At 44.3% G+C, this 21,235-nt stretch overlaps 2 protein-coding genes and 1 pseudogene across 2 annotated transcripts; all 3 read left to right on the top strand.

Annotated features, from left to right (window-relative positions):
* The first annotated feature begins 258 nt into the window (after window positions 1-258).
* On the top strand, window positions 259-4,239 carry LOC119038960 (olfactory receptor 2AT4-like; annotated as a pseudogene).
* A 4,660-nt stretch (window positions 4,240-8,899) lies between these two features.
* Window positions 8,900-9,865, top strand: LOC128628268 (olfactory receptor 2AT4-like). The gene has a single exon (XM_053670884.1). The coding sequence runs from the start codon at window positions 8,900-8,902 to the stop codon at window positions 9,863-9,865; it is 966 nt and encodes a 321-aa protein (XP_053526859.1).
* Window positions 9,866-17,179: 7,314 nt separating this feature from the next.
* LOC128628269 (olfactory receptor 2AT4-like) lies at window positions 17,180-18,145 on the top strand. Its single transcript, XM_053670885.1, has one exon. The coding sequence runs from the start codon at window positions 17,180-17,182 to the stop codon at window positions 18,143-18,145; it is 966 nt and encodes a 321-aa protein (XP_053526860.1).
* Window positions 18,146-21,235: the final 3,090 nt, after the last annotated feature.

Below are 21,235 nucleotides of genomic sequence, written 5' to 3'. Positions count from 1 at the left end.
TGGCCCTGGATCGTTCAGTCAAAGTAAAGAATGAGTCGACACTTCCCTCAGCTCAGGTCAGTGAGTCAGAAAGTCCCACTTGGGGTATCTTGGGCTGCTATGCATGCACGGTAACCTTCTCCACCAACCTCCAGGGAGCAGAGTTACCCCCTGCAGAGTGCTTGGTCTTTCCTGGCACTGGTTCTGAGACTTTCCAGTTCTCCGTGGTGCCCTCTGAGCTGGAGCCAAGTAAGGAAGGCTCCAGGGTGTGGGCATGAAATGGCAGTGACACCTGCCATGCTGCAGCCACCAGGAAAAGGAAGACTTATGGAGTGAGTCAGGAGATCCCCTGAAGTTTGTTTTCTCCCCGTAAAGGGAGAATCCATCTTCAACTTGGGTTCCATTCCAGAAATGATTCCTTCTACCAAAGTCATATAACATGCCTCTGCCCTCCTAGGGTGACCAACACCTGAGTCGATTGGGAACTAAGTGATTTCCTGGGACATGGGACTTCTAGTGCTAAAGCTAAGCAGTTCTGGGCAAATCAGGATGGTTGGTCCCTAAATATGACCAAGAGAGAATACAGCCCTGACTGGTGTGGCTCAGTGGATTAAGTGATGGCCTACAAATGAAAGGGTGGCCAGTATATGCCTGGGTTGCAGGCCAGGCCCTCAGTAGGGGGTGTGCAAGAGGCAATCACACATTGATGTTTCTCTCCTTCTCTTTCTCCCTCCCCCTTCTCTAAAAACAAATAAATATAATCTTAAAATTTTTTTAAAAAAATAAAAAAGACAGGTCATAGGGCACCCAGGTTTGACTTAGACAGAGAGCCCCAGTGGAATGGGTAAGGCAGACAGTGTTCTGGAGTGCTCCTTAGAAGAAGAGCCCCCCCTTTTAATACCATGATAAGATATAGAATGGGAATCCTCAAGTGAATGGAAATGTAGAAACAAAGAACACTGATTCAGGAGACACAACACCCCAGCTCAGAAGGAGTGAGAGAAGAATGGAGTGGGGCATAGAAGAGGAACTAAATTCAGAGCTGTGCAGAAGTGGTTCTCCCAACCATCCTGAGAAGGGTTCCCACCAGTTCCTTAGAGCACACAAGCTGGAAGTCTATCAGAGGCCTCTGACAATCATCTAGGTTCAGAGGTTCATAAGTAGAGTCAATGGAACTTTCGAGTAAGATACATAGAATTTCCACTCCTGGGTTTTCACTCTCAACCAGTCATTCTGTTGCCTTCACAAGGCTTCAAGTTAAAGAGCTCCATTCACGAACTGCTATGTAGAGATATCTATCTGGACTGGGTGGGCTTGTGCCAAAGGACAGCAGTCAACATTCTGGGGCTGACAGCAGGCAAAATCCAGTAAGTGGTTCATTGATATTACCATACCCTCTGTTCCTGCACCTGTGGTAGCAGGACCTAGGCTTCCACGTCAGACAGCCTTAAAGGAACTACTTCAATGAATAACAAAGCTACTGGATTCTTTAACTGAACATAAATGGATACTGCTCAAGAATTTTTCTCTCAGAATAAATTTGTCCCCTGAACCCTGCAATCTGATTGATGTGGTTCATTTATATTATGTTTTTAAAAATGTTTTTATTTGTTGATTTAGAGAGAGAGAGAGAGAGGAAGGGATGGGGTGGAGAGAGAAACATCAATTTGTTGTTCCACCTATTTATGCATTCATTGGTTAATTGCCACATCGACTGCCGCGTCCACTGTTGGATCCCTCTCTCCGTGACAAGGTCCTGAGAGGGGGTGTAAGACTTCAAGGAAGCATTTTCCAACTTGGTGGACGTGGCATGGAAGGCCCTGCAATACCTATTGTGATTGTGCTTGCTTTGGGGATCATGACCTTTTCTGCTTTAATCATTATGAATACCCTTGCAGTGATTCAGATAGTGCGCTTATACCTTTCCCGGCTCAATGAACAGAATAATGATATCATACTAGAAACATCAGGGAATATAGGTACAAAGAAACAACCAGAACAATCTGAGAATTCAAGCTTAATCAATAACAGATCATTGGAAAAACACCCAGGATAAGTTAGAAAACTCTAGGAAATCAGGAGATGATCTCACTGCTTTCTTAGAGGGAATCAAAGTACAAAACATGTCTATAAAAGAACTCCTAGAGAAACTTAAAAGAAGTACCCTTGAAAGCCCCCTGCAACATAGGAATAGCCCCTCCTTTACCTTGAATAAGAATAGATATCAACTAGACAGGCAAAGAAATAACAAAAGCTGGCTAGTTATTACAAACTAAACAGTTACTAAAGAGTCACAGTTTATAGTACACAGAGAAACATTTTAGACAGAAAAGGATAGCTAAGTTAGACATCACAAGGACCTTATAATAAATTTCCTATTTTCTCTACTCAATCTAGCGTATCCTTTTGCCCTATGACAAATTCTGAGAAACTTTAATATACAATAAGATACTTCTAATTGTCTGATTAATAGCTCTCCTGGTCAAAATAATCTTTGTTTATTATAACTGAATCTATGGGAACTTTCGTACTTTTCCTGATTACCTTTGTATTAATTTTTTCTGCTTAAATGCTCATATTATACTACAAATGTTAATCACTACCTAAAATGAAAATATAAAAACCTGCTTGTACTTGCAAGAAATGGAACAGAGCTTCACTGTCCTTTGAGTCGTGTTGTCGTCTGTTACCCAGCGCCGACGCCTACCCTCACCTGTGGGACCCTTTGACCCACTGCAGCCGGACCGCGGCAGTTAATTCCTGTATGTGCTCTGACCAGGGATCAAACCTGCAACCTTAGCAAACCAGGATGACATTCCAACCATCTGAGCTGACTAACCAGGGCTATGTTAACTTTTTTTAAAAGAATTCATGGATCCATGTTTGAAAGGTTGCTTAAAGGTCTTTACTCTAGCTTCTATCTGAATATTTAAACTTCCTCTGTAGCATTTCAGCCAAAAAGAGCCCAGCCTTGCATACCTCTAGCTATATAGAATTCACTAATTTTCAAGCCAGTCTTGCCTAATGGGATAGTTCTAATTATAAGAAACTTACTCCATAGGTGGGGCTGAATTCTAGGCCCCTGGTGCTGCCAATACTGGCCCAAGTTCTATGTAAATGTTGTTCCTGCCCTTTGACACCCCTTCAGGTGTTTGTGTCTACCTCTCCTCTTCACCAGACAGGACCAGCTCTTTCAACCATTGCTCCTGGGACACCTCAGCATCTTGAGCATCTTAGTTGTGCAATGAAATTCCAAGCACAAAGAAACTGTCAGAATTGAGGTCCATGATTGGAAAGAAAAAGATGTTAGTTAATGTGTCCCTGATTGTTCTGGTTTCCAGATGTGTGCTGATGTTCCCAGTATCTGTCTGCAGACATCCGACCCTGACCCACTGTGGAAGCCACCTGTAAAAGATCAGAGGACTCCTTACCTGTCTTCTGCCTAGTGGGCATCCCCTTCCTGCCTGAATCCCTCCTCTTCTCTATCTTCTTAATTTTCGTATTAATCTACCTGCTCATTCTGGTGGGTAACACCCTGATTCTGGCAGCTGTGGCGGCAGAGCCCAGGCTTCAAAAGCCCATGTACTTCCTAATCAATCTCTCAGCCCTGGACATCCTCTCCACTACAACCACCAACCCCAAGATGCTGTCCCTATTTCTGCTTGGGGATCGCTTCCTCAGCTACTGAGCCTGCTTCCTGCAGATGTACCTCTTCCATGGTCTTGGCTTCTCTGAAGCCTTCATCCTGGCAGTCACAGCCTATGACCTCTATGTGGCCATCTGCTGCCCACTGCACTACCCTGTCCACATGACCACCCTCCTCCTGTCTATCTCAGCAGTGGTGCAGACATCCTATGTGGCTTTCGGTTGTGTGGCCTATGTCTGCCACTGCTTCTGTGACCACTTGGCTGTGGTCCAGGCCTCCTGCTCTGAGACTATACCTTCTGCCAATACTTGCTCTCCTACGCCCACATCCGGGCCTTGGTGCTTTGCATAAGCTCCTGAGAAGGATGCTCTAAAGCCTTCTCCACTTGCAGCTTCCACCTCCTGGTGGTTGGCCATTGCTACTCTTCCATTTCCATAGCCTATGTGGCCTACAGGGCTGACCTGACCCTGGACTTCCACATCATGGGCAATGTGCCGTTCACCATTCTCATACCTGCTGTCAGTCCTCTCATCTACATGCTGAGGAACAAGGATGTCAAAGCAGCCATCACCAAAATGGCATGTCCTTGGGACCCAGGACATTCCGCATCTTAATCTTTAGATGCAACCAATCCAGCTCCCCAGACATGAATGACAATGCCTAGCACCAAATAAAACACAATAAATATGTTTAAATGTATTATAGTATTTTAAATTGGCTTCACTCAGTTGAGCAGACAGCTAAAACCTGGCCCTTAAATGCTGGACTAAGAAGGCTTCCCACTGATGCTAAAAATAACTGTTAATGTGAAAAATAAAAAGTAGATCATGCAATTATTTAAAAATAATGTTTACCACATGCTGGAGACAGACATAAACCAGACATAGTTGCTGCCCTCAAGGTATTGATAATCTAGTGGGGGAGTCAGACCTGGAGAAATAGTGTGAGAAGGTGATAGGACAGAGAGAAGCAAAGGGGGTTGCGGGAACCTAGAAGTTAGCATTTAATTCAATGTAAATATTTTTCCTGTAAGTTCTTATAATTTTGGAGTTGGTATCACTTGTTTGCTAGCAAGTACTCACATATCAGCAATTTAGTTGCGGGTTGGTGGGAGGCTTGAAAAGGTCACATAAGAAAACCACTAGCTGTTCCAGTCAGAGAACACTAATGGAGTTCATGTTCCTGTCCAATGGGAAGGATCCATTTGTAGCATGATTGCCTATTAAAAGGAATGCTTCTTGCCAAGAACCACTGGGCAGAAGTTAGAGTGGCTTCACTCACCATTACCCACAGTGACCTGTTTGGTGCCACTGTGATTCAGTCCCACTGACTTTAGCCTTTGTGGATTAAGAAGTTTTGATTCCACAAGAGACACAGTACATCTCACTAAATGTAAAGTTACAACTGCTGCCTGGTCATTTTAAGCCCACTGTGCAAGTAGACCAGCAGTCTAAAAAAGGAGTCATCATATTTACAAGGGTAATTGACCCTGACCTTCAAGAGAAAGTAAGACCATTATTCTTCCATAATGGGGGCTTGGATATTGGCATTCAGGCATAGGAACACTTCTTGTTTCTACCATGACCAAGTTTAACTGTAAATGGGCAATTAAAGCAAACAGTCTGACAAGGCATAGTAACCAGGGGCCCAGGGATGTGAGTATGGATATGTTAGAAGGAGATCCATCTAGACCAGTGATTTTCAACCAGTGTGCTGCAAGAATTTTTAAAACATGCTATACTTGACTATGTAGTGACAGACATGACCTCTTTTCCCTTTGACTGTCAAACTGAAAAATGACAACAGCCAATGCAACAATAGCCATCTGGTGAGAATGAATCAAAATTATACCTACTTTTTGTCAGCTTAGCAAAAAATATCATACATTTTTTTGATGTGCCACAGAATTTCAGTAATTACTTTATGTGTGCCATGAGATGAAAAAGGTTGAAAATCGCTGAGCTAGACCAACTAAAGTGATTGGATGTGAAGCAAAGGAGAAGGGACCCTACAATGGGTGGTGGTGGAGATGATGCTGATCACTTGCCCCAGTGGTAATAGTTAATCTTATTAATCCTTCTTTAGGAGACTTTCCTTCAAATTGTGGGAACCGCATGTCCAAAAGGAGTAAACTTCTTGTGATAAGTGGATGCATCTGAGGGTTGCAAGGGGTAGACTGTAGTGGACACAATCAGTGGCCTGCCCCCCCAGCAGCAGAGCACTGGCTGCTAACAGCTCACACACACACATTCTAAGTTATAGGTACAATGGCACTAACCCTATTGATCCCCTTTTGGGGGAAAGAAGCAAGAGAGTAGCTTTAAGAGCAGAACAAATCGACTATTAGGTAAAAAGCAGTCTAAGCTTAGGTGTCAGCTCTTGCCTGCAGTTCCCAGTGAAGCCAATTTTCGGCATCTGGAGACCATGAGAACCCAGGAAAGCTGCATCTTCTCTTGCAGGAGACAGATATTTACAGTCCCCAGGGAAATTGAATGTGAGCAGAAGGCTGTCCTCTGGCTCTTGTCAGGTAATACAAACAGAACTCCTGGACCAATTTTCAAATAATCATGTTTCACTCCAAGTACCCTATAGCCTTTATCTCATTAAATCCCCTCAAACACTCCCTGAGATATGTAATATTATGTTCCCTTTTATAGGTGGAGAAACTCAGACTCAAAGAGGCTAAGTAAATTACCTACGGTGACATAGATAAAACATATTGAAGCTGGTATTCAGATCTAGAACTTTCTACCTTAGACCCTAGGCCCTTACCCAAATGAAATTCTGCAGAGCACAGGCCTGGGACTAGAGCCCTGGGTCTGACTTGCAGATCTCATACTAAACGTCAAACCAGCACTGAATAAGTCATTTCACTTCCCTGGACTTTACTTTCCTCCTCTTGGGATGCTGTCTCCCATGGATGTTCTGAGGGCCAGAGGAAATAATGTCAATGAAAGTTGCCTGGTGGGTTGTAAGTTCTGGAACCCCTGAGGCTTGTTAACAATGCTGTTCTCATTACTAGCAAGTCCCAGAGGGAAATCCTCTCTCAACAAATACTCTAAGAGGGGCCAAGAAGTTGATCCAGGGTGAAGGCGGAAGGACAACGGTGCCCCAAGGACTCCCATATTAAGGGAGAGGGTCCCAGAAGACCTGGCTGAAGAGAGGTTAGAAGGTTTAATAAACCACAGGTAGTACCTGCGGGGTTCTTCTCGACGAGACCAGGTTAGAAGATGCAAAGGGGATGCTTGGCAGGTGAGTGAACTGGGTGATCGAAGTGCCAATGTTCAGCAAAGACCACAGTTGTGAGACAGAGTCAAGTTGTGGGAAGAAAAATGTAAAACTGGGGTCAGGGGCCCATACTGTATCATTCAGAAGTAATTGAAAGAAAAACAAGAAACCTAAACTGTAAGATAAGTGTAAGAATATCCAGACAAACTCAAATATTTTCTGTTATAGAGTCCAATGGCTCTTTGAAATATGAAATGTGAAATTCTTGCAGGAAGTGTTTTTGACGCCCCTGCCTTGTGGTGACACAGCACGTGCCTGGTCTACCTGTGGGTAGTCCAGCACCAACTGGCAGTGAAGAGCATGTGCCACCTCTCCAGCAGGGTCTCAGCACCCTTACCTCCATCTACAAAGCAGTGGGACAGAGGGGGGAGAGAGGGGCAGATCGACTTGATGGCCCCATAGGACCCTTCTGGCTTTGGCCCCTGTTTCTGCTCTCAATGGGGAACACGACTGCCTCTCTGAGAGCAGAAATGTCCACAGGAGTGCACTTTGCATTTTCCTTGAGGTGTGAGAAAAAAACTGGTGGCCAAACTTGTTGGAATAAGGTTCTGGTTAACTAAGGAATAGCTGTCTAAAATAGAGACAATCAGGTATACCTAATTGCCCAGGTCAGGGGTGAAGAGACCTCTGAGATTTTCTTTCAAAAAGCACACATGTGGGTTGGCTGACTCTTCTATGCTCATTTTGACACAAAGCATTTGCTACTCACCACTTCCAAAGCTAGAAGGCAGACTGCACAATCCAGATCCATATCAGAGCAGACCAGGAAATACTTAAAAGGTGGTGGGCAAGTGGGGTGAGGAGAAGAATTGTGTTAAAATTGAAGATCATGTAAAAATGTTTTTGTCCAATTCTGACAGTCTATGATTCTAGGACATGGGACGTGGGTTTTGTTCATTTGTTTAGAAAATAAAGAAGGATGATGTAGGTTCAAGGAATTCAAAGGGAAACTGCCTGTGGAATCATGGTCTCAAACAGTGGTGATGCAGACATAGATGGGAGGCTGCCCAGACCACTCCTCAGAGGCCTCCCGAAATAGGAACTAGCCAGTAATGCCTCAGCTCTAGTCCAGCTGTCCTGCTGTTGACCCAAGCCCAGTCCTGTTTTAGAATGCTTTTGACTTTGGAAAGCCACAGCTTTCAGGTCTCTGGGTCCCTCCTAGCTCCAAGGCTCTCATGGTAGCTCCCTGTGGCTTCTTGTGAGCTGGTTTTGAGACCCAACAACAGACTGGGCATAAAAGAACTAAACACAACACCCACTAGGCTATAGCAGCCAGGAGGATGGAAGATCATAGACCCATGATGGCCCCTGAATGGTGGGAAGATGCCCCATCAGTTTGGTTCCATGTAGGACAGCTGAAACCTGAGTGGGCACACAGCCAGAGAAAGCAGTAGGAAGAGAGGCAGGCAGAGCTTCTGTACCTGGAGAATGAGAGGGGAGCCTCTCCCTGGGCAATGAGTGGACTGAGACACAGCATGTTACAGAAAACCTTGGAAAAATCGGTCCTTCCTAGTGATGTGATGATAGTGATGTCACTCGGTGGAACTTTAGGCAAGAGTAAAAGAAAATGCAGTAATGTAGGGATTTAAGAGCTCATCTAAGATCTGAGCCCAAAATAATGGAACAAACAGGACAGAAAGAAGCTCTTTCAATGCACTTAGCACAGTTGTCACCAGATAATGAACACTGTGGTTGTCTTTTACACACACCACCCTATCAGTAGAATGTTAGCCCTGTGAGGGCAGGACCCGTGAGTGCCTGGTTTTCCTACTCACAACCTTGCACTGTATAGGACCTGGCTAAGTGATTGACAGAAGAAGGGAGGAGTGAACCATGGGTTAAGATGGAAGAATACACATTGGAGGTAGCACATTTCTCTAAAATTGGTCATATGTGATTTAAACTGTACAGAAACCTTACTCCAAACTCCTGTTTTTTCCAGATATTCTGGCTGCCCATCACCCCGGCACACAGCTCAGTCCTACCATGGATGCCACAGCCTGTAATGGATCAAGAGGCTCTTCACCCATCTTCTACCTGGTGGGCATACCTTCTCTACAGGAGTTCCTCCTCCTCCCTGTCTTCTTCATTTTCCTGTTCTTCTACCTGCTCATCCTGGTGGGTAACACCCTGATCCTGGTGGCTGTGGTGGCAGAGCCCAGCCTCCACAAGCCCATGTATTTCTTCCTGATCAATCTCTCTGCTCTGGACATCTTTTTCACCACAACCACTGTCCCCAAGATGCTGTCCCTACTCTTACTTGGTGATCACATTCTCAGCTTTCCTGCCTGCTTCCTGCAGATGTACCTCTTCCACGGTCTTGGCTGCTGTGAAGCCTTCATCCTGGTGGTCATGGCCTATGACCGCTATGTGGCCATCTGCCGCCCACTGCACTACCCTGTCCACATGACCCCACAGACCAATGTGACCCTGGCAGCCAGTGCCTGGCTTGCTGCCCTCCTCCTGCCCATCCCAGCAGTTCTACAGACATCCCACATGGCTTTTGGTTCTGTGGCCTGTGTCTACCACTGCTTCTGTGACCACTTGGCTGTGGTCCAGGCCTCCTGCTCTGACACCACACACCAGACCCTCATGGGCTTCTGCATTGCCATGGTGGTGTCCTTCCTGCCCCTTCTCCTGGTGCTTCTCTCCTATGCCCACATCCTGGCCTCAGTGCTTCGCATCAGGTCCCGGGAAGGACGCTCAAAAGCCTTCTCCACTTGCAGCTCCCACCTCCTGGTGGTTGGTACCTACTACTCCTCCATTGCCATAGCCTATGTGTCTTACAGGGCTGACCTGCCCCTGGACTTTCACATCATGGGCAATGTGGTGTATGCTATCCTCACACCTGTCCTCAACCCTCTCATCTACACACTGAGGAACAAGGATCTCAAAGCAGCCATCACCAAAATGGCATGTCCTCAAGGCCCAGGGACTTCTGTGGACCTTTGAGTTGAGATGTAGTTAATTCCATCTCCAAGGTACCAGTGTGCTAAGAACAGAGAATGACATCAAAATGTTTTTTGAGAGAAAGAATGGCTAACATAGCAGGGACAAAATATATACCATTGGGACTCACTACCCTATTAGTGATAGGCCAGGTTATGAAATCAACCCTTCTATGGGAAGAAAAACAAAGGTCAAATAAATAAATAAATATCCAATAAATATAGGAAAGTGTGCAACCTCTTTAGTAATAGAGGAACAAATTACAACAATAGACACCACCAGAAATCAATTAGACTACCTAAAATGTCAGATAAAACACAAGAAGTATGTACTTAAAGGTATCAAATACATTTTTCAGTATTAAAATGGCTAAATGGTAATAAAGATGAGAACACAGACAGGTCAGTTATTAAGACACAGATCTACATATAGATTAATAACACAGGTCGGTAGCCCAGTAAGAAACCCTTAAATATATGTGCAATTGCTATATACAGTAATGGCACTGCAATCACTGGGGAAGATGGACATGTAATAAATGGTATCAGCCCATCAAGTATTCAGATGTGGAAAGATGAAATTTGTCTGTTACCTGAAATGAACGTAAAAATTAATCTCAAAGACGACCTAAATGTGAGCCCTGCCAGGTGTGGCTCATTTGGTTGGACATCATCCCACAAACGGATAGGTTGGCAGTTTGATTCCCAGTCAGGGCACAGGCCTAGGCTGCAGGTTCAGTTTCTCAGCTGGGATGCATGCTGAGAGGCAACCAATCAATGTTTCTCTCACACACTGGGGTTTCTCTCCCTCTCTTTGTTCCTTCCTCCCTCCTCTCTTTAAAAAGAAAGAAATTTTGAAAAACCTTTTTGAAAAAGACCTAAATAGGAGAGGCAAACCTATAAAAGTATATAGAACACTCTAGTCTCGATCTTGGAATGGAAAAATTCCCTTCAGTGTGTTTGTTTTAAACATTTTATTTATTTATTTTTAGAGGGGAAAGGAGGGTGAAAGAGAGACAAGGAAACATCAATGTGAAAGAGAAAGATCGATCAGTTTCCTCTCATATACTTCCAACTGGGGGACCAAACATGCTACCTAGGCAGGTGCCCTGACCCGGAAGCAAGCCTTTCACTCTGCAGGATCACACCCAACCAACAAAGCCACACTGGTGAGGATGGAAAATATTTCTTAAACAAGGTTTAAAAAAAACTCTAAACCTAAAGAAAAAGAAAGTATAAGTTTGCCTGCTTTAAAACATAGAATTTCTGTTCATCACAAGGAAAAGAAGAAGTAGTAGGAGGAGGAGGAATAGGAAGAGGAGGAGGTGGGGGAAAGAGGGAAAGAATAAAAAGCAAAGCCACAGAGCAAAAGATCTTATTTGAATACATATAACCAACTAAAGAACTCAGGACTCACAGCAGAAAGAATAAACAATTACTTCAGTAAAAAAAGGCAATCAAAACTGAAAAATGAGCAAAAAACATTAGAAAAACGAGCTAAATAGTCAGGAGTGAATAAACAAATATCCAATAAATATATGAAGAAGTGTTTCACCTCATTAGTAATAGGAGAGGTACAAATTACAATAAGTAGACACCACTAGAAACCAATCAGGTGAGCTAAAAAATGTCCAAGTCTCATGGCACTTGGGGGGCAAGGATGAGAGTCATCAGAGCCCATACACTGACAGCTGGAGCGTAATTGGTACAAATATATTGGAAAACATTTTATTCTTATCTTACCATGTGGAAGATAAACAAACCCTGTCATCCAGCACAGCAGCATTTCTCTAATTTGTGAACTGTTCCTAACATGTAACACTACACACTCAGAAAGTATGAAGAAATTACACGCATAGGCAACAACATGGATGAATCTCACATGATGTTCAGCTAAAAAAAATCAGGAGCCAAGTAGATACATACAGCAGGATTCCAGTTATACAAAGTTTGAAGGCTGGCAAAGCTACACTATGTTTTATATCAATGCATGCAGATGTCATAAACTATGAAGAAAACAGAAGACATGGTTATTAAGAACCAGAAGCATGGTATTCCTGTAGGAGAGGGCTGTTGGCAAGGGGGGCACTGGGGGCCTTATGAGGTGTCCATGTTTCCTTCTCCCCTGAATGATGCTGACATGGTGCTTGCTTTCCAATGAAACTTTTTGCTTTACAATTAAATATGCAGGCTATATACATTTGTGCTCTACATGAATATAGTATTTCATAATAAACTCTGAAAAGACATCACTCCATTGGGCACATGTGCTATTTTGGTTCTCAGTGTTTGGTCCAAGTCTTCCCATGAGTAGAGTGGATTGTGGTGGTTTTCACACTCACATTAAACATCAAGCTGCTGAATATAACTTCCCCATTTGGTCATTCATTTAAGAAACCTGTGGAAGGTGCCAGACAATGCAGTAGAAGGGAAAGATATGGAGATATATCAGGGAAGTCGATGCCCTCAATTTGTTCACAGTCTAGTGGGAAGAAAGATGTGGGCAGAAATAGCACAGGGTGTTGAGTGCCATTTCAGAGGGAAGCACATGGCATGGTGGGAGCACAGAGGATGATATCTAATTCAAGGAAAAACTGTCTTCCATAGATATTTTAAATCTCTGACATCTGCTACTGTTTGTTGGGGAGTCCTCATGCAGTTACCAATATGGTGGGTGGGACTGATTGGACAGACACATCCTGAGCAGCTCCCCCTAGAAGAGGGGAGATATTACTGTAGTGCCTACAGGATGTGATGTGGCATCCTTTTGCTACCTGTCAGGAGGGACTAATTTTTTAGCTCCAAGAAGTGGAGCTTCCACTCAATTAAGCCAAAGGACTTAATACTCAGTCCTCTGCAGGAATCACCTGGGTCAAAACGGGGCAAGGACAGGCAGGACAACAGTGCCCCCAAACAGGCAGAAAGGAAAACCATCCAAACAGTGAATGGAGCAGGCACATTGATGTGGGGAACGTGAAAGGGAAGAAAATCTTCCTTAGAAAAGTTCAGTAAAGATGAGGAGCTTAGGACTTTATGTAAAGGCATTCATTCACAGAGGCTATTTCAGCAAATAGCAATGAGGGTCTTTATAATCAAGTGGGTTCATCCCAGGGATGCAAGGCTGGCACAATATTCACTAATCAGTAAACAAAACACACCACATAAACAAAATGAAAGACAAAAATCACATGATCATTTAAATAGATGCTGAAAAAGCATTTGACAAAGTACAGCACCCATTTATGATACAAAGCACTTAGCAAAGTGGGAGTACAGGGAACATTCCTCAACATAATAAAGGCCATATATGAGAGACCTACAGCCAACCTCATACTCAATGCACAAAAAATTAGAGCTTTCCCACTAAGATCAGGAACTAGACAAGGATGCCTGCTTTTACCACTCCTATTCAACATAGTACTAGAAGCCTTAGTCACAGCAATGAGACAAGAAAAAGAAATAAAAGGCATTCATATGTGACTTTTCAAGTCACAGTCATAACAACTTTAAACCAAAATTATGAAACAAGGCATATTTGGTGAATTCTCACCTCCATTCCTGTTTCCCCCACCTGTGTCTTGGTTCCCATGAACTTTTGTACTTAGCTGCAGTGGCTTAGTAATTTACATCCTGTGGTTGCAAATCTACAGTCAATGGAGATCAATTCTGGACATCTCTGCTGTGGGCTGAGATGAATGTCTGTGCACTGTTTTCCCCTGGTTTGGGCCAGGTGCAGCATGAGGCTGTGCTGTAACAGGGCCATCTCAGTCATTGCTGTGGTTCCATGTTCTCAAAGCCTCGATCTGAAACTGGGAGAATCCCTGCATGCACTCAGCCTATTCCATAGGGAAGCATAGGGAAACGTGCTTCCTGCTTGGCCCACAAGTTCTACTTCTAAGGATCTCTCTGTTGCAGAGAAGTATCTGGGCCCATGGACCCCAAAATACATGTTAAAAAGATGTTAATTATAGCATTATTCATAATAGCAGTAATGAGGTACAACTCAAATGCCCACTAGACAAACTCTGTCAGATCCATACTATCAAATACCAAAAATCAACTGAAAAGAATGAAGTAGGACAAGAGAAATTCCAAGACTTATGAAGTTAGAATGTAAGTGACCCAGCAAGTACAAAATGGCACAATTTGCATTAAGGGAAAACACACACACACACACACACATACACTGACACACACACACATGCCTGGAGGAGGTCTGGAAGGACCCCACCACATCAGTAGTAGTGATCACCTCTGAGGTGGGAAGGGAAAACAGCTTGTGAAATTTTAAAACCATTTAAATGTTACAGAGTCAGTAGAGGAGTGACCAAGTTGGAAACAGAGAGCTGTGCAGCCAATAGAGAGAATCAGAAGAGTGGGGCAGGCACCATCTGCAACCAGGCTCTGGCCCTGCCTGAGGGTGGGGCACAGCCCTCTGCCTCACGGCCTTTCCACAAACCCTTTGCATGTTCCTCATTGCACAACAGCAGTAGCATATCCCAATCGGGCAACCAGGGTGTACAACTTGGCTTTATGAAAACAATAGCTCTCATTCACTGAATATTCGCTCTCTGGGAGGTGCTGAGCAAAGCACTAAACCCTTTGCAGGTGCCTGAGAGGCAGGCAGGTGGTTGTGCCCGTTTTACAGATAAGAAAGGGAAGGCTCTTTGCAGTCACAGTATGTATGCAAGGTGCCATAACTGGAGAGAACTCAGCCTTTAGACCATGTGCCATTGAACCACTCAACCAGAAATGGAGCCTTCAGTCCAAATCCAAGCTCTGTCACCAGCCACTCAGGAGACCTTGGGCAAGTCATGTCACTTCTCTAGATCTTGATTTTTCTCAAATGTCAACTAAGAGAAACAATCCTGGCTCGACCTGTCTTCCCTGGCTGTTGTAAGAACAAATGGGAAAACAGAAATCCAGTGGCCCCATGAGTGATGAACTCCTGGAACCCATGAGGATTGTTAATGATGCTGCTTTCATTGTCTGCAAGCCCAGGACCAAATCCCCCACTCCACCCTAGGGACTTGCACCCAGCTGGCAGATGTGAAGTCCCGTGTGGGAGCTGACTTCAGGGATAGGGCCCCAGCAGACCCTGGTTCCAGGGTTTAATGGGCTGTGGCTCACCCCCTACTGACTCACCCCAGGGCCAGGGCCAGGGCCAGGGCCAGTGACTCCACAGAAGACATCAGGCTTGGCAGGTGAGTGAACTGGGTGATCAAAGTGCCAATGTTCAGCAAATACCAGAGTGGTAAACAGTGCCAAGTTGTGGGGACAGGGATGTAGAACCGGGGTCAAGGGCCCAGAATGCTCGATTGTGTACTTTAGGCATTAAGCATAGGGCTGCATTACCTAGATGTGATTCAAAGAAAAACAAGAAACCTAAACTGTAAAATAAGTGTAAAAATATCCAGACAAACTCAAATATTTCCTGTTATAGAGTCCAATGGCTCTTTGAAATATGAAATGTGAAATTCTTGCAGAAAGTGTTTTTGGCGCCCCTGCCTTGTGGTGACACAGCACATGCCTGGTCTACCTGTGGGTAGTCCAGCACCAACTGGCAGTGAAGAGCATGTGCCACCTCTCCAGCAGGGTCTCAGCACCCTTACCTCTATCTACAAAGCAGTGGGACAGAGGGAGGAGAGAGGGGCAGCTCGACTTGATGGCCCCATAGGACCCTTCTGGCTTTGGCCCCTGTTTCTGCTCTCAATGGGGAACACGACTGCCTCTCTGAGAGCAGAAATGTCCACAGGAGTGCACTTTGCATTTTCCTTGAGGTGTGAGAAAAAAACTGGTGGCCAAACTTGTTGGAATAAGGTTCTGGTTAACTAAGGAATAGCTGTCTAAAATAGAGACAATCAGGTATACCTAATTGCCCAGGTCAGGGGTGAAGAGACCTCTGAGATTTTCTTTCAAAAAGCACACATGTGGGTTGGCTGACTCTTCTATGCTCATTTTGACACAAAGCATTTGCTACTCACCACTTCCAAAGCTAGAAGGCAGACTGCACAATCCAGATCCATATCAGAGCAGACCAGGAAATACTTAAAAGGTGGTGGGCAAGTGGGGTGAGGAGAAGAATTGTGTTAAAATTGAAGATCATGTAAAAATGTTTTTGTCCAATTCTGACAGTCTATGATTCTAGGACATGGGACGTGGGTTTTGTTCATTTGTTTAGAAAATAAAGAAGGATGATGTAGGTTCAAGGAATTCAAAGGGAAACTGCCTGTGGAATCATGGTCTCAAACAGTGGTGATGCAGACATAGATGGGAGGCTGCCCAGACCACTCCTCAGAGGCCTCCCGAAACAGGAACTAGCCAGTAATGCCTCAGCTCTAGTCCAGCTGTCCTGCTGTTGACCCAAGCCCAGTCCTGGTTTAGAATGCTTTTGACTTTGGAAAGCCACAGCTTTCAGGTCTCTGGGTCCCTCCTAGCTCCAAGGCTCTCATGGTAGCTCCCTGTGGCTTCTTGTGAGCTGGTTTTGAGACCCAACAACAGACTGGGCATGAAAGAACTAAACACAACACCCACTAGGCTATAGCAGCCAGGAGGAAGGAAGATCATAGACCCATGATGGCCCCTGAATGGTGGGAAGATGCCCCATCAGCTTGGGTTCCAAGTAGGACAGAGCTGTCCTACAAGAAGACAAATGCCTTCTTGTAGGACAGCTGAAACCTGAGTGGGCACACAGCCAGAGAAAGCAGTAGGAAGAGAGGCAGGCAGAGCTTCTGTACCTGGAGAATGAGAGGGGAGCCTCTCCCTGGGCAATGAGTGGACTGAGACACAGCATGTTACAGAAAACCTTGGAAAAATTAGCCCTTCCTAGTGATGTGATGATAGTGAGGTCACTCGGTGGAACTTTAGGCAAGAGCAAAAGAAAATGCAGTAATGTAGGGATTTAAGAGCTCATCTAAGATCTGAGCTCAAAATAATGGAATAGACAGGACACAAAGAAGCTCTTTCAATGCACTGAGCACAGTTGTCACCAGATAATGAACCCGGTGGTTGTCTTTTACACACACCACCCTATCAGTAGAATGTTAGCCCTGTGAGGGCAGGACCCATGGGTGCCTGGTTCTCATTCTCACAGCCTTGCACAGTATAAGACCTGGCTAAGTGATTGACAGAAGAAGAAGGGAGGAGTGAACCATGGGTTAAGATGGAAGAATACACATTGGACGGTAGCACCATTTCTCTAAAATTAGTCATACATGATTTAAACTCTACAGAACCCTTACTCCAAACTCCTGTTTTCTTCTGTTTTTTTCCAGATATTCTGGCTGCCCATCACCCCGGCACACAGCTCAGTCCTACCATGGATGCCACAGCCTGTAATGGATCAAGAGGCTCTTCACCCATCTTCTACCTGGTGGGCATACCTTCTCTACAGGAGTTCCTCCTCCTTCCTGTCTTCTTCATCTTCCTGTTCTTCTACTTGCTCATCCTGGTGGGTAACACCCTGATCCTGGTGGCTGTGGTGGCAGAGCCCAGCCTCCACAAGCCCATGTATTTCTTCCTGATCAATCTCTCTGCTCTGGACATCTTTTTCACCACAACCACTGTCCCCAAGATGCTGTCCCTACTCTTACTTGGGGATCACATTCTCAGCTTTCCTGCCTGCTTCCTGCAGATGTACCTCTTCCATAGCTTCTCATGCTCTGAAGCCTTCATCCTGGTGGTCATGGCCTATGATCGCTATGTGGCCATCTGCCGCCCACTGCACTACCCTGTCCACATGACCCCACAGACCAATGTGACCCTGGCAGCCAGTGCCTGGCTTGCTGCCCTCCTCCTGCCCATCCCAGCAGTTCTACAGACATCCCACATGGCTTTTAGTTCTGTGGCCCGTGTCTACCACTGCTTCTGTGACCACTTGGCTGTGGTCCAGGCCTCCTGCTCTGACACCACACACCAGACCCTCATGGGCTTCTGCATTGCCATGGTGGTGTCCTTCCTGCCCCTTCTCCTGGTGCTTCTCTCCTATGCCCACATCCTGGCCTCAGTGCTTCGCATCAGGTCCCGGGAAGGACGCTCAAAAGCCTTCTCCACTTGCAGCTCCCACCTCCTGGTGGTTGGTACCTACTACTCCTCCATTGCCATAGCCTATGTGTCTTACAGGGCTGACCTGCCCCTGGACTTTCACATCATGGGCAATGTGGTGTATGCTATCCTCACACCTGTCCTCAACCCTCTCATCTACACACTGAGGAACAAGGATGTCAAAGCAGCCATCACCAAAATGGCATGTCCTCAAGGCCCAGGGACTTCTGTGGACCTTTGAGTTGAGATGTAGTTAATTCCATCTCCAAGGTACCAGTGTGCTAAGAACAGAGAATGACATCAAAATGTTTTTTGAGAGAAAGAATGGCTAACATAGCAGGGACAAAATATATACCATTGGGACTCACTACCCTATTAGTGATAGGCCAGGTTATGAAATCAACCCTTCTGTGGGAAGAAAAACAAAGGTCAAATAAATAAATAAATATCCAATAAATATAGGAAAGTGTGCAACCTCTTTAGTAATAGAGGAACAAATTACAACAATAGACACCACCAGAAATCAATTAGACTACCTAAAATGTCAGATAAAACACAAGAAGTATGTACTTAAAGGTATCAAATACATTTTTCAGTATTAAAATGGCTAAATGGTAATAAAGATGAGAACACAGACAGGTCAGTTATTAAGACACAGATCTACATATAGATTAATAACACAGGTCGGTAGCCCAGTAAGAAACCCTTAAATATATGTGCAATTGCTATATACAGTAATGGCACTGCAATCACTGGGGAAGATGGACATGTAATAAATGGTATCAGCCCATCAAGTATTCAGATGTGGAAAAATGAAATTTGTCTGTTACCTGAAATGAATGTAAAAATTAATCTCGAAGACGACCTAAATGTGAGCCCTGCCAGCTGTGGCTCATTTGGTTGGACATCATCCCACAAACGGATAGGTTGGCAGTTTGATTCCCAGTCAGGGCACAGGCCTAGGCTGCAGGTTCAGTTTCTCAGCTGGGATGCATGCTGAGAGGCAACCAATCAATGTTTCTCTCACATACTGGGGTTTCTCTCCCTCTCTTTGTTCCTTCCTCCCTCCTCTCTCTAAAAAGAAAGAAATTTTGAAAAACCTTTTTGAAAAAGACCTAAATAGGAGAGGCAAACCTATAAAAGTATATAGAACACTCTAGTCTCGATCTTGGAATGGAAAAATTCCCTTCAGTGTGTTTGTTTTAAACATTTTATTTATTTATTTTTAGAGGGGAAAGGAGGGTGAAAGAGAGACAAGGAAACATCAATGTGAAAGAGAAAGATCGATCAGTTTCCTCTCATATACTTCCAACTGGGGGACCAAACATGCTACCTAGGCAGGTGCCCTGACCCGGAAGCAAGCCTTTCACTCTGCAGGATCACACCCAACCAACAAAGCCACACTGGTGAGGATGGAAATATTTCTTAAACAAGGTATTTTTTTAAAAAAAACTCTATCCTAAGAAAAAGAAAGTATAAGTTTGCCTGCTTTAAAACATAGAATTTCTGTTCATCAAAACACTCCAAAACAGAAGAAGATGGAGGTGGAGGAGGAGAAGGAAGAGAAAGAGAATGAGAATGAGGTTGAGGATGAGGATGAGGATGAGGATGAGGATGAGGATGAGGATGAGAATGAGAATGAGAATGAGAATGAGAATGAGAATAAGAATAAGAATAAGAATAAGAATAAGAATAAGAATAAGAATAAGAATAAGAATAAGGACGAGGATAAGGATAAGAACAGGAAAAGAAAAAGAAGGAGAAGAAGGAAGAGGAGGAGGCAGGGGAAGGAGGGGGAAAGAGTGGAAAGCAAAGCCACAGAGCAAAAGATCTTATTTGAATACATGTAACCAACTAAACGACTCAGGATTCATAGCCAGAAGGAATAAAGAATCACTTCAGTAAAAAAGGCAATCAAGACATTACAAACACGAGCAAAATAGTCAGGAGTGAATAAACAAATATTCAATAAATATAGGAAAAGGTGTTTCACCTTATTAGTAACAGGAGAGGTACAAATTACAATAAGTAGACACCACTAGAAGCCAATCACATGGGCTAAAAAATTTTCAAGTCTCATGGCACTTGGGGGGCAAGGATGAGAGTCATCAGAGCCCATACACTGACAGCTGGAGCGTAATTGGTACAAATATATTGGAAAATGTTTTATTCTTATCTTACCATGTGGAAGATAAACAAACCCTGTCATCCAGCACAGCAGCATTTCTCTAATTTGTGAACTGTTCCTAACATGTAACACTACACACTCAGAAAGTATGAAGAAATTACACGCATAGGCAACAACATGGATGAATCTCACATGATGTTCAGCTAAAAAAAATCAGGAGCCAAGTAGATACATACAGCAGGATTCCAGTTATACAAAGTTTGAAGGCTGGCAAAGCTACACTATGTTTTATATCAATGCATGCAGATGTCATAAACTATGAAGAAAACAGAAGACATGGTTATTAAGAACCAGAAGCATGGTATTCCTGTAGGAGAGGGCTGTTGGCAAGGGGGGCACTGGGGGCCTTATGAGGTGTCCATGTTTCCTTCTCCCCTGAATGATGCTGACATGGTGCTTGCTTTCCAATGAAACTTTTTGCTTTACAATTAAATATGCAGGCTATATACATTTGTGCTCTACATGAATATAGTATTTCATAATAAACTCTGAAAAGACATCACTCCATTGGGCACATGTGCTATTTTGGTTCTCAGTGTTTGGTCCAAGTCTTCCCATGAGTAGAGTGGATTGTGGTGGTTTTCACACTCACATTAAACATCAAGCTGCTGAATATAACTTCCCCATTTGGTCATTCATTTAAGAAACCTTTGGAAGGTGCCAGACAATGCAGTAGAAGGGAAAGATATGGAGATATATCAGGGAAGTCGATGCCCTCAATTTGTTCACAGTCTAGTGGGAAGAAAGATGTGGGCAGAAATAGCACAGGGTGTTGAGTGCCATTTCAGAGGGAAGCACATGGCATGGTGGGAGCACAGAGGATGATATCTAATTCAAGGAAAAACTGTCTTCCATAGATATTTTAAATCTCTGACATCTGCTACTGTTTGTTGGGGAGTCCTCATGCAGTTACCAACATGGTGGGTGGGACTGATTGGACAGACACATCCTGAGCAGCTCCCCCTAGAAGAGGGGAGATATTATTGTAGTGCCTACAGGATGTGATGTGGCATCCTTTTGCTACCTGTCAGGAGGGACTAATTTTTTAGCTCCAAGAAGTGGAGCTTCCACTCAATTAAGCCAAAGGACTTAATACTCAGTCCTCTGCAGGAATCACCTGGGTCAAAACGGGGCAAGGACAGG

The sequence above is a fragment of the Artibeus jamaicensis genome, unplaced genomic scaffold (genome assembly GCF_021234435.1).
Source record: "Artibeus jamaicensis isolate MK-2021 breed Jamaican fruit bat unplaced genomic scaffold, CSHL_Jam_final contig_64, whole genome shotgun sequence".
In the NCBI taxonomy this organism is placed as follows: domain Eukaryota; kingdom Metazoa; phylum Chordata; class Mammalia; order Chiroptera; family Phyllostomidae; genus Artibeus; species Artibeus jamaicensis.
Note: the sequence above shows the minus strand (reverse complement) of the source record. Positions and strands in the feature narration are given on the sequence as shown.